This window comes from Belonocnema kinseyi, chromosome 9 (assembly GCF_010883055.1).
Source record: "Belonocnema kinseyi isolate 2016_QV_RU_SX_M_011 chromosome 9, B_treatae_v1, whole genome shotgun sequence".
Lineage (NCBI taxonomy): Eukaryota > Metazoa > Arthropoda > Insecta > Hymenoptera > Cynipidae > Belonocnema > Belonocnema kinseyi.
Window position 1 is genome coordinate 112,119,995 of NC_046665.1, and position 14,462 is coordinate 112,134,456.

The window sequence follows — 14,462 nt, forward strand, 5'->3', positions numbered from 1 at the left end:
TTTTATGAAAGTGCACATTTCAAAAGTATAGTCATAAATTTTTTTAAAGTAAAACCCCCATTTTTTTCACTTTTTTCAATAATTTTTTTAACAACCTTAAAGTAAACAAATGGCTATAAAATCCACTCTTTCTTACAAAAGATACCTTAAACTATATCAGATAATTTTATTATGACAAAATATTCAATAGGGGTTAAGCAATACATGATTAAATACGCTAGGGTCTGTAATACCCACGATGCACTTTACCGTGATTTTGGCCATGCATGCACTTTGAGAGTTAAATAATACTTTAAAATGTCCATTATTCTACAACGGAGCAATTAGAGCACACAACAACCCTGTGCTCCTCACAAGCTGGACGATGACACCGTTCACAGTAAGTTCTCACTTTTCTGTCCGCGACTCGAGGACACAGAACACACCGCGCCACTTTTTTGTCTGCTGGAGCACTCCTTGGCGGAGGTGCCTGTTCTTCGAGGATGGTCTCGATTGACACCCGCAAATCCCGACGAAGTGTCGAAATAGCGACCCGTACCCGTAATTGTGGTTCGATCAGTCCACTTACAAGTCCTTTCAGAAATTCTCGCTGAATCAGATTTGCGTTCGCACCATTGAAATTGTGCAAGACCATCGCGTTAATTCCTCCCTGATCGAGCATTCCAAACCAGAAACGTAGAGGCCATCGAAGAGTCTTCCTTGCTGTGCTGTATTCGTGACACATGTGGTCGAAAAAATCAGTGCCTCCTTTTGTATTATCATAAAATAATACGATAGCTGGTTTCTCCATATCCTGATCTGCTTCTTTAATGAAGTGAAAGGAGGACATGACCAGGACGAATTTGTTTTTCCTTGGTGTATATTTCACCAGAGTCTTCGTTTCATCGAAGAGAAATGTCGAGGAATTTATAGGCGCTGCGCTCTTGAAGCTGTCTGGAATTTGCCGTTCATTTTTCCGGATTGCGCCGACCATCGTCATGGAGTATTTTGAGAGCATTGTGTCAAAAATGTCCACAGATGAGAACCTGTTGTCACATGTGATGTTGCGCCCGGTTCCATGCAGCGGTTCCGACAACTTGCGGATGTAATAAGATGGTACGCTTTCTGCATCTTCTTTCTCTACTGTCCCCACATACGGTTCCGCAGTGTGCATATAAAATGTCTGCGAGTCATTGAGCATGACAATTTTCATACCGTGTTTGTCCGGCTTAGCGCGATTGTGGACTTTGAAAGCACATCGTCCTGAAAAGGAGAGCAATTGCTCATCAATGGTGCAGTACGAGGATGGTGAATAATACCGCGTACAGTTAGAAATGAATTCCTCCCATATCTCACGGATTGGGGCCAACTTGTCCGTTTCGCGGCGCGCAGCCCTCGTTGACTTGTCATCAAAGCGAATCATTCGCAGGAGGAATTTAAATCTTTTCAGTGACATAGCGGATCGGTAGAGGATAGAACCAAATTTGTGGGACCACAAGTCTTCTAAACTTGTACTCGATGCCTTTTGTAGACCAGAAAAGTAGAGAAGTCCAATCAATGCTTTGAATTCGCACAGATTCATGTCATTGTAAGTTGGTAATGAGACAGCTTCGGATTCGACATCGTCACGCCATCGATGAATTTCTTCATTGGTATGACGAACCACTTTTTTCAGGAGTGCATCAGTGAAAAGTAGAGACCATGCATCGAGAGGACTCCTAACTGTTCTTGCTTCTCCGATGGGTCCTGGCAAATACGTCGTCACATTTTTCAGATCATGTAAAGACCCCTCTTGCGCTGTGGTGCACCATTGGTGGCCATCCTTTCCAGTGACGAAACTCGGTTTACGGTCTTGTGAAGAGACATGTGTTGTATGGGAAGCGGGTCTTCCTCGCTTACTGGGTGATGGTCCATCAATATCCGCATCCTCAGTCTGTAAAGAAATTTAGAGTTGCAAAACAAATTTTAGTAAAAAGAAACTTTTGTCTATTAGTAACAAAAATAATTAAAAATTTCGATCAGACCAAAACATTCGAGGAACCAAGAAATATATCTCTTACCTCGGACTCTTCTTGATAACCAACTTCTGTTGGTGTTTCAAATGTTGAATCGTCAGCGTCTTCCTCCGATTCAGCATCAGTGTATGCTTCCTCATTATTTTCCTCGTCATCTGACGGTTGGTCGTTTGCCAAGCTTTGCTCTACTTGAATCAAAGTTTTTGATACAGCAGTCACGCTGCGCGCTTGGTAGCGAGAGGACATTTTCTGCACAAAATTTGATTCTATTACTTGCAATTATATATTTATGTAAATAATCAACCTGAAAAGTTCCGAAAATATTCCTTCTACAGTAAGGAATAAATCGAGCACTAGAAATAATTATACTATCTGATGGCTACAGCTTTGTATGACACCCTACTGAAAGTACAAAGATTGAAAAAGATAGAACTAAAATTACTTGAAATTATTAAAGACATTGCATCCAATGTTAGGAGAATCCCTAATAATAAAGTTGTTGAATTTAGATTACAATTTATGGGTTTATCAAATGATTTCTTATATAACGATAACTTAAAAACTTTGTTAGAAATAGAATTGAATGAGGGTTTCATTACAAAAAAATTGCTTGAAGAATCATCAAGAGTTAATACTTACTAAATCAGATAAAGGGAGTATTCCAGTAACGATTTATAGAGACGTTGATATTCAAAAAATGTTATACATATCTTTAATGATGAAGATAGTTGTCAATTGATTCAAAATAATCCCACCAAAATGCTTTAAAAAGGAACTTTCAAAATTTTAGATAGAATGGGAACCAATAATGTTTAGGTAATAATATTGAAAGATGTGATATTGATACGAGTTACATATACTCTTTCATTAGTCTACGGACTAGTTAAAACTGACAAAACTGATTATCTTTTACGACCTGTTATTTCAACTGTATGGTTCTCAAACTAGAAAATTGGAAGGGTTACTGAGTAATATTATTAAAAAATCAATGGAAGTCTAAAAAACGTCAATAAAAATAGTTATGCTTTTTTAAAGTTATAATTGATAATGTACCTTTGGATAACTTTGAATCATATTTTTTAGTCTTTTGATGTAATAGCGATGTTTCCTAACATCGCTTATGAAAGAGTTGAAATTTCCATAAAAAAACGTCGAGCTTTGATTAAAATTATTACCAAAATTCCTAAAACAACATTTTCTTGGCGCTATTAATTTTTTTTTATTCTGCATATTTCAAATATAATAATAATTTTTACAAACAAAAGTTTGGTACTCCCATAGAATTTTAATGCAAGATATTTAGATGATTCAACACATAATGTACATAGAAACAATGTTGAGATTCTTTTAAATACTTTTAAGAGCATACATCCAAGATTACAATTCACTGTTGAAATTGAAACTGAAATTAAATTAAATTTTCTTGATATGATTTTGATTAAAAATGATGAGACAGGTTATAACAGATTGGGATAGGAAAACTATTTGCTCAAGAAGAACATTTAGTTTTCTTTCAAATCACTCTATTTAAAACAAGATAGGAGTTGTTAAAATTTTGATTGATAGATCCCTTAAATTATCAAATTCGGTTTTTCATAATAAAAATATTGAACTATGTAAAGAAATTATTTTTCTTAACCATTAAACTTTTGGTTTTATTGAAAAATATGTGCATAAAAGAATAAATTTTATAAAAAACGTGAACAATAATCAAAATACAACTAATAGCTATGATTATAAAACATTTAACACTCTTGTTCTTTCAATATTTTGGGAAAATCTCAAAGATCTTTAAATCAATTTTTAGAAAATGTAATTTACAAGGTTGATTGCAAAGATTCCAATGCAGCTTATATCGGCTTAGGAAAGATGAACATGAAAATAATTTTCATATGGTCATGACTTCAATTGGAATGATATTAAAATTCTTTATCATGAAAGAAATCAGAAAAAAAAGAGAATTGATAGAGATGCTATTTATAAAGAGAGAAGGTAATAAAGCTATTGATTTAAGAAGGGACCTCTTAAGATACGTCGAAGTATGGGACAGAGTTATTGATTGGTTAAAGTAGCTTTTTCGAACTTTAAAGCAAAATGAATTCTTTTATAGAACAATCATTTTCTCAAGAAAATTTATATAGGTAATATTAAAATTGATCCATTTTTTATTAATATTAATCGAACATTTTCTTTTCGAGTATATCAATTTTTCATACATGTTCGTTCTCTAGTAGTATAAAAATAACGGAGAAAGGAAAAAGTGAGAGGTTGGCTTTGGTTAACTTTGTCCCTTTTTTCCCTCTTTTTTCTTTTGGTTATATTTGCCTCTAATGAGCCGATAAGTAAGATAGTTTGGAAATCTGTTTTCAACTGTGAATGTTTTTCATGGTTATTTTGCATAAAATTATTCCTGATAAAATAGATTACTATTCAATCTTTAATGTAAACCACCTAAAAGAAAAACAACGTCAGGTTAGTCGAAAATTTAACTTTTTGGTTGAGAATTCTTAAAAATTAGTATTTTTTTGGCAATAAATTAATCTTTTTTTGTTAAAAATTTAAAAATTAGGTTTTAAAGCCGAGCTACTTCCTTGAAAATGCATTTTTTGGTAACGATTCAAAATTTTAGTCAAAAATTCGTCACTTTGGTTGAAAATTGAACCTTTTTGTTGAAAAAATCTTTTTTTTATTGAAAAATTACTGTGATAATTGAAAATTTTCCTATTACATTTTTGGTCGAAAATGGTTCTTTTTAAAGTGAGAATACAACTTGTTGTTAAAATTGAACTATCTTAATCAAAATTAGTTTTTGTTATTAAAAATTAATTTAGTTTAATTAAAAATTCAACTTTTAAATTAAGAGTTTTTGTATTTTGTTGGAATTCGTCGTTTTTAGTATAAAATCAACCTTTCGATCCAAATTTCATATTTTTGATTTGATAATAAAACTGTTTTGTATAGAAAATTTATCATTCTGTCTTGAAAGTTCAATAGTTTTGTAAAAAAAAAAATCAATTTTTGGTAGAAAGTTCGTTTTTTAAAAGTAATTTAACATTATTCTTTAAATCAAAAGTTTAGCAATTTCATTTTGAATTAAAAATTTACCTCTCTTAGTTTATAACATTCACCACAGTGTCACGTAGTTTTACCTAAAGGCAGTTTACGTTCGTGGGGGGGGGGTCCATTACTAAATAAACGGGTGTAAAAGAGGAGGAGGGGGTGTCGAAAATTGCCCAAAATAGGCGTGAATACTGATTTCACTTATTTATGATAAAGATAGAGAAAACGTATCAATAAATTATATCTCTTTGTGAATCTAAATTCACTTCTATCTTTTTCAATACCGTCTTCCTTATCTCATCCTATCCTTTCTCTATCCACGTCAACCTTTTTCTACCTCTTTGTAAATCTAAATTTCCGTCTTCCTTTTTCATTCCCCTCTTTTCTATTTTAGCCTATCCTTTATCTATCCACGTAAATATTTTTCTATTCCTCTGTCAATCTAAATTCCATTCTATTTTTTTAATCTCCTCTTCTCTATCTTATCGTGTTCTACATCTATCAACGTCTATATTTGTTAATCTTCTCTTCTCTATCTCATATTATGCCTTATCTATCCACGTCAATATTTTTCTAGCTCCCGATTAATCTAAAATTTTTTGTGTATCTTTTTTAGACTCTTTCTTATCCCATTGTATCATACATCTATCAACGTTTATCTTTTTCCATTGTTTGGTTCATGTAAATTCACGTCTATCTCTTTCATAATCCTTTTCTTTATCTCGTCCTGTCAATTCTATTCAGTTAAATATTTTTATATCTTTCTATCAGTCTAAATTCCCATCTATCTTTTTTAATTTATAGATAGACGCGACAGAAATTAAGATTAAAAGATATAGAAAAATATTGCCATGAAGAGATAAAGGATAGGATAAGATAGAGAAGAAAAGTAGGAAAGAGAACATTAATTTAGATTGACAAAGAGATCGAAAAAGATAAACGTTTATAGACGTAGGATGCGATGAGATAGAGAAGAAGACATTGGAAAAAATAGATGAAATTTATATTAACCGAGAGCCAGAAAAAAACACTGAAACCCTGTTTAAGGTTACGCCCGGATGAGTTCACTCTCGTTTAAGTTCACGCGTTACTTTTTGTTTATGTTTACTTTCAAATGTTGAGAATGATGGTAGTAGCCCTACCCGAGTAAACCTAAGTGAGATGTTTTCGTTTCGAAGGAGTAAACTTAAATGGGGTTTCAGTGTATTGACGTGGATAGATAAAGCATAGGATGAGATAGAGAAGAGGTTATGAGAGATCCCGTAAAGGATGCAACAGTTTAATGGAAAATTTTCGACCCCCTCCCCTCCATTGTCACATTGCGTCTGGCTTAGATTGTCACAATTCGACTACCCCCCCCCCCCCCCCCCCCCCCCCCCCCCCCAGCCTAAAAGTATGACATTCTTTTTTGAAGCTCCCTATTGAAAGCGATGAACGTGAATTTAGATTGACAAAGAGATAGAAAAAAATGAGATAGAAAGGGAGAGGGATTAAAACCGTCAGCCAGTGGATCCATTTTGAATCCCTAAGAATGCCTTTTGTGTTCTTCGTTTTTTAAACCTCATTATGCGGCGAAAATAATAAGATTCCAATCCCTTTCAAAGTCTATCGGAGCTGCTAAACAAAACCTCAAATAAATTAAAAACACAATCTTCGTTTGAAGCAGCACTATCCCACTATTGAGAAAAGTAGTTGTCGCTTACAAGTATTTAATAAGTAATACATATGAAGAATAAAAATTCTAAATAACAAATATAAATTAATTTTATAATAAATCGGATGTCGGAACCATATTGACAAAATAAAAATCCTAAGGAAAAACGAAATATTACAATAAAAAATGTAACAAAATAAAATTATGATATAACAATATTTTAGAAAGTTGGATACCGAAATTATCCAATTTAATAGTATTTTAATATTTTCTTAGCATTATAAATCAGGAATTTAACAGTTTTGAATTTTGTTAATTCAGTTTTTAATAACGAGAAATTTTTTTTCTCAAAATAATAAGCGAATAAAAATTGAAAAGAAATATTTCTTTAATTTAATCACATGCTTTTAGCATCATTTATTGTTTTCAAGGAATAAAATACATTTTTTCGAAATATATTACATTGCAGACATTACATTATTACTTTACAGAACTTACAAACTAATAGTATCAGTTAAATTACATTTTTAAGGAAAAAAATAATTCTCCCGGTCTGAAAAATGGTTTAGCCTGCATAAAGCTGATATGATGTCTTTCTTCTATTAGAGGAGGCTTTGTTTAAATATTGGGAAGAATGGAAAGGTGACGTATTCCAGAAACTCTTTTTTTTATTGAATTTTGAGAAAATGAAAAAAAATATTTTCTCGAAAATCCCACCTTTTTATTCTTCTCAATACTTTTGAAAAGTGTCTGCTAATATACGAAAGGCACCCTATCAGCTTTATGCTGGCTAAACCATTTTTGAGTCCGAAGGAATTCTTTTTTCCTATGAATGTTATTTTTGAATTTTCCTCGCAAACGATGTAAGATATCGCAGAAGAGCAACAGGTCATTTTCATAGAACGTTTTTAGACGTGCAAATTATTAACTCAACATTTTTTCGTATTTGCTGCTGTTTATAGGAAAAATTAGAACGTTTGCTTATAAGAAAAAAAAAATCTTCTGGTAATAAAAGTTCTTTAGTCAGCATAAAACTCACAAAATATCCTTATTATGAAACTAAAAATTAACAAAAAAATTGGCAAAAAGATATAAATGGTTTTTTTAAAAGCAACTTTTCATATTTTCAGAAAAACTACCGCTATTTTATTAATTTTGAAGCTTTTTATATATATTTTTTTAGTGGGTTTCAAAAAAAGACAATAACGCTATAAAATCTAAAAAGTAAACAATAAATATCTCAATTAGGTCAAAAGTTACTGACCATTAAAAAAAATGTTGAGTTCTTAAAAAACAAAGCACAAAACATACCTACTTTCCTGTAAAAAGGAGATACTTTTTCTAAAATACATTTTTTAAACAACTCAAATTTTGTTTTTATAATTTAATAAATAATTCTTGTTTAAGTTTTACAAAATACTGCTTATAATCATAAATTATCACATTAATTTTGTGTGCAGATAAAATACTGACATTTCCTGTTTTGTTAACTTATGTGTGTAACCATTTTTACATTCCCATTCATGGGAGTGTAATTTAACCGACCAAATTTTCGATCTCTGGTTTTTAACGGATCTTTACGTTTCGGCACTCACAGAATCCAAAAATCATAAAATTTTATCGGTGTCTGTCAGTCTGTCTGTTTGTATGCATGGTTACCTAAATGTTGTAGCCACGCTAACTTTTGAACATGGACATAGGAAACACGGGACTAGGCATGCCATCCTAACTTGGGCGAGCGGGGTTGAATCCACGGGAGAGGGGAGAATTCCATGAGGGGGGAGAGCCGCCATCTTACGATGTGCCATTTGATTATGCGCACGAGCATTTTTGCCGACAAACTGCATGAAAATATAAACATGTGGGCGCTACCATGCTTGTGGCGGGACATCAAAAGGTGGCGGACCTCCCCCCTCATTGCATCACCCCCGCAATGGCATGCCTAGTCCCTTGTTTCCTATGTCCATGCTTTTGAAGGATTTGTCCAATCAAGTCAGCCTTTGATACACTTCGTAAGGTTCCCAAAATGAATGCTAAGTTTGTGAAGCAGACATTTCCAACCAAAATTAAAAAATTGAGAGCATTTTTAAAATTTTTTAAAAAATAATCTTTTACACATTTTCAACTCGCTGTGGCGTTTCCTGTACATTTAAGTCGGGAAATAAAAAAAGTGGCGGTAAGGTAGTAATCTGTTGACGTAACCGACTCGTCACATGGCCTTAAATTATTCTTTAATAATCCTTCACTTCTCGTGTCGGAATTGCTTTTACTTATTCGAGAAGGCGATCTGAATCTAAAGCAACTGAAATAAGAGTAAAAAAACCAGAATAATAAATTAAAATTCCTGGAACAGGACGAATGACGCGCTATCTGGTGGCTAGCGAATGCGTTCACGCGTCAGGTGGAACTTGTAAGCGACAACAGCTGCTGTACAAAAGGTCAGGGAGTCGGATATGGCTGGTTTGAAGCATTAGGATGCGATCCAAAAGCATGCCACTTGCAAAATCTAGTAGGGTTGTATTCAAGAATACATCTCTTTATCGTAAAATATTCGCTTTGTTCAAATTACAGACAAAACTAATGATACAATTTGTTGCAGGCAATTTTTTAGAGGGATAAAGTTTTAAAGTTAATTTTTGTCTTATGTAATTTTTACGTCGGAATCATGGTAAAGTTTATCCTTCGTTTTTTCCGATATCAATTTGAAAAAATATAAAATCATGACATAAAAATTATTTTTAACTACAGCCATATATATGGAAATTGATCCTGGTGAAATGAGCGATCCTATGTTTGAAAAAGCTTTTTACCCCATTATTATTCGAAAAATAGTAAACAAAAGTAGCGAAATATTCTAATTTAAAAGGAATAGAAATTGTTCTATTTCTTTGTTGCTTTGTGGTATGCAAAAGTATTCAGAAAAATATTTTGGGCGCTACAGAAAGGGATTAAGTTTAAGAGATAACTTATACAGTTGTGAAGAGTTAAACCGAGAGGACAAAAAGGGGATATAGAAATATTCAATATTTCTCACATTACCACTGGATGCATGAAATTTCCCAAAACTTTGTAATGCAAGTTTTCTTACCGGAAGCGTTTATCCCAATTTTGCAAATACACACCGTGCTATAAGAAGTTATCACTTTAAAAAGTTAGAGGGAAAAAATAGATTGACAGGGATAGAATAATGTTGACGTGGATGGATAAAGGATAGGATGATATAGAGAAGAGTGCATTGGAAAAGATTTACGTGAATTTACTCAGGAAACAAAAATCCATTCACTTGCATTTGAATGGGTTTTGAGGTCTTCTGAATTGCGTATCTGTCACTGGAATTCCAGATAGTCGCCCCTAGGAGTGAGTTTTGAATGAGAAATCAACTTTTTTAATCGGCAACGTAATTTTTTTCTCGGAACCATTCAGTAGCGATTATGAATCAGCATTAACCGATAGAGGAACGATAATTCTGATAAAAAATTATTAATCTAAATAAAACAAATTTAATTTAAATAGCTAAAATTATTTATTAAAAAATAGTTCAATTGGCAACTTTTAAGAAAATCTTGGCATACATGTAGTCTATTTTTATTTACAGAATATTTATTTTTAGGCATTTTAATTGATTTTGCTGAACATTTTTTTGACATATTTGCATCATACCACATCAGAATGTTAAAAATTTATTTATTTATTTCACATTTACCATATATGAATCTTAAATTTACAGAAACTAACACTCTCGTTTTATCTTATCGAAATTACTTTGACCAAAAATGCGGGTATTGAAAGTCTTAACATTTGGATGTTTGTGATGCAAATGGATATAAGCGAAATGCGGAGTTTGTTTGTAACACGTGGACTCCCTGCAGCCATTATCATGTGCACTGAATAAGATGAATGTCACTGGCCCTTAATTCAGTGTAAATCTTATAATTCCTTTACAGGATAATTTAATAAAACTACTTTAAAAAGAGAATTACAACTAAATAATTATTGACTATAAATAAATTGTCGCATCAATTATAATATATTACAATATTATTTAATTTGAAGTCATGTAATTTTTGATCAATCAGCATTGTACTATTCAAATTTATTACCGTATACTTCTCATTCGAAACAATTAATTTTTTAAAATTTTAATCTGCATAGTCCACTCAGTTGAACACAGCCTGAGGTAACCTACAATTGGCAGATTCACGCTTATTGAAAATTGCTATGTACGCATCGTATTTTTACCATTGGGTATGATCTTTTAAGGGCATGTGATACTTACAGTTTCCCCGGCTTTTTTCCACAGAAATGAAAATTTAAAAAAACTGAATTCGGAGATGCTATAAAATATCATAACGGACGTCCCCGGACTCTTCTTTGAGGGAAAATAACAAAAAAAAATAAATAAATAATTGTGCCAAATAAAAATTGTATGCATATGCATTATTTTGAGGTTACGTCGTTTTTCATCTCTACCTTTTCGATAATATGGAAATTATTTATGGAATAAACTTTGTCGATTGTCTGCAAACAAGGTTAGTTCCGGGAGATTAGTTACTATGTTTATTTGTAAGTCCAAAGTTTTCGGCCAAAAATATTGTGTAGTTTGGAAGTAACCCTCAGGTGAATTGTAACACACATAACCTCGAAATATACACGCACGTTGTTAGAAATATCAAAAAATTTTTGATAAAAAAACACAAAAAAAGTGTGTGGGGACGTCCATTAGCATGTTTGCTATCATTTTCCAGATTTTGAAGGCAAAATATTTCTTATCCTAGGAAAAAAGCCGGGGGAATCTAACACTGAAAAAATCGATACTATTTCCTAAGCGCTATGCAAATTAATCACATTTTGCTAAATTAAAACTTTTTTGAATTAACTTACAAAAAAAGTGTGTGGGGACGTCCGTTGGCATGTTCGCTATTATTTCCCAAATTTTTAAGAAAAAATATTTATTATTCTAGGGAAAAAGCCGGGGGAACCTAAAACTGGTAAAATCGACAATTTTCTAAGTATCACATGCCCTTAAGGTCATGTGACACAGCCAAATACCTATATTATCGACCTCACTTTGTCAGCTCACTGAATATTTTTTTGAACCTAAGAACTTTTTTTGTACAGAAAATATTGAGCTGAAACTTTGGAAAATGTATTAGATTACAATAAAGTACGTTTAGGTACTGCATTTTGGTAGGAACTTCACTGAAAATTATTTTATCTTTTTTCTGGACCTTGACATTTTTTGAACGTTCCAACTTTTTTTATACATAAAATATCGGTCTTAAACTTTGAGAAATGCAAGAGCCGAAAGAAAACTACGTTAAAGTACAAAGCTTAATAATAAAAGATGTAAAAAAATATATTTTAACAATCAATTCCATCGGCATCAGCCGGTAACGTTGTACACGAAAATACGAACCCTCTAGAACCTCCTCTAGTGGCCGCCAGGTTTCGTATTTTCGTGTACAATGTTACCGGCTGATGCCGTAGAAATTGATTGTTGAAATATATTTTTTTACATCTTTTATTATTAAGCCTTTTACTTTAACGTAGTTTTCTTTCGGTTCTTGCATTTCACAAAGTTTGAGACCGATATATTATGTATAAAAAAAGTTCGAACGTTCAAAAAATGTCGACGTTCAAAAAAAAGATAAAATAATTTTCAGTGACGTTCCTACCGAGATGCAGTACCTAAACGTACTTTATTGTTCTCTAATACATTTCCCAAAGTTTCAGCTCGATATTTTATTTAGAAAAAAAGTTCTTAGGTTCAAAAAAACATTCAGTGAACTGATAAAGTGAGGTCGGCAATATAGGTATTTAGCTGTGTCACATGCCCTTAAGAACTCCATTTCATATTGAATCTCAACCCATTCATGTATAATATATATGCACATTAATGAATAATAGAATGCTCATAGGAATTATTTCAGGTTGTTCAGTCTCATTCAACCGATTGCATTTTTATTCTTTTAACCTGTAAATGACAGATACGCAATTCAAACTGACTCGCTTTCTATAGGTTCTTTTTTCCTGGGTAGATTGACAAAATAGATATAGAATGGGAAACATTTTCTCTATCCCTTTCTATCATAGATTCGAAATTGTTAAAAAATATAGGATCTCTATCTGTTAATTTCCAGCATAGTGATTCTATTTCTCAAATTCCGAATGCTCAAAAGTTTTGAATGATGCTTTCAATGCAAATATTTACTATACCTCATTTTTTGCTATTTTTATTTTCACTTTAAACTTTTGAATTCATACTTAAAACATCCGACTGAATCGATTGAACAAAAAAACTGAACTTTACTTACCGAGACAATTCTCCAACTTTAATTGTTTACTGGGGTAATGCGTTACCCCAATCGATATTCACTGCGACACAAAACTTACAGGAAAACTCTTAATAACGGAGGTCGACTGCCATTTAGTTAATCCATGATCCAAGAAGCTATGGTATCGCTACGCGCAACTAAAAACAAAAATGTACCAATAAGATGGCCCGGAAGGATTCGTACAGCGAGCTCCATTTTTAAAAGGATGTTAAGCGGGAAGTTCAAAGCGTGTTCAATGTTGCATTTGCGATTTGCAGGAAAAACTCGAAAAAAGTCTTATAAATAATCGTATAAAGTTCAATGAAAATATATGCACACTGTCGATTTTTGGAAAGAACGAAGAAAGCTTACAAATTATCTTCTATTGTGTTTTTTATTACTGAAATTATTATAAACATTAATAATTAATTAATAATAAATTAATACTAATAAAATCATTAATTATAGTAAATAAAGCAATTATAAATTATTAATTATAATGCTTATTATTAATCATTGTGATTATCATGATGATGATGACTATTATTGTTATACTTTTTGTATAATAATACATTACGAAATATACTTTTATAATAAAAACTTTTTATGACCTCACGCAGCGTATTCTTTCAATTTTTGTAATTTTCTGACCTTTCACAAGTAATATTTATCTTCTTAAGGGTTTCGTATTAATTAAAATAAAAAAAAATTATTTATTAGAAGTAAAATGCCAGTGTCGTCCTAACCTAAAACTTGAAAACTTTTCCAATATAATTTATTTTTTAAATACGAAGATTTTGTGATGTAACTAGTTTAGTTTTTATTCATGAAAATAATTTATTTCAGGTAATATTTAATTAAATATAAAAATACTCACATTTGATTACTTTTAAGGTCAAAAAAGCGAAAAACACAGTCTGTTACACCGCGACACCATCACACAAAAATTTAATTTCCTCCAAACTCAATAACTTTTTTGGATCAAAATATTTTAATTCTCATTTAGAATGCCTATATCTCGAAAGCATATATTTATTTTTCTATAAAATAAACAATTCTACTTGAAATCGCTAGCGCAAACTTATTTTCAAAACCTGTGCAATTCTCACGTCAGCATCCTCCGTCAATTTTCATGAAACTGGTTAACTTTTTTACGTAAAACTTCGTTGACCCATATTCACAAATTTAATATTCCGGGAGCATAGATTAATTTATTTTTAAACCAAAAATTGAATTTTTTATCTCAATTGGCAGAGCCCACTCCAATTCCAATTGGAATCTATTTCCTCTAAACTGGCTAACTTTTTCGGCCTCATATCAGAAATACTTCAGCTCGGGAGTGTACTCTTGTTTTATCTTAAAATGGTGATTCCGATTTTACAGAACGTTTTTTCGTTCTCCTGTAAAGCTGCGTAGACCGGAAAGCGTCTCTGCGTTGCC

The 14,462-nt window shown here is 32.0% G+C and overlaps 1 protein-coding gene across 1 annotated transcript; it reads right to left on the reverse strand.

Moving 5' to 3' along the window:
• LOC117180849 lies at positions 1-14,186 on the reverse strand. The gene is made up of 4 exons (XM_033373386.1): positions 14,132-14,186; positions 13,023-13,180; positions 2,040-2,243; positions 1-1,912 (listed from the first exon to the last, which is right to left on the reverse strand). The coding sequence occupies exons 3-4, from the start codon at positions 2,238-2,240 to the stop codon at positions 305-307; spliced, it is 1,809 nt and encodes a 602-aa protein (XP_033229277.1). The 5' UTR covers positions 2,241-2,243; positions 13,023-13,180; positions 14,132-14,186; the 3' UTR covers positions 1-304.
• Positions 14,187-14,462: the final 276 nt, after the last annotated feature.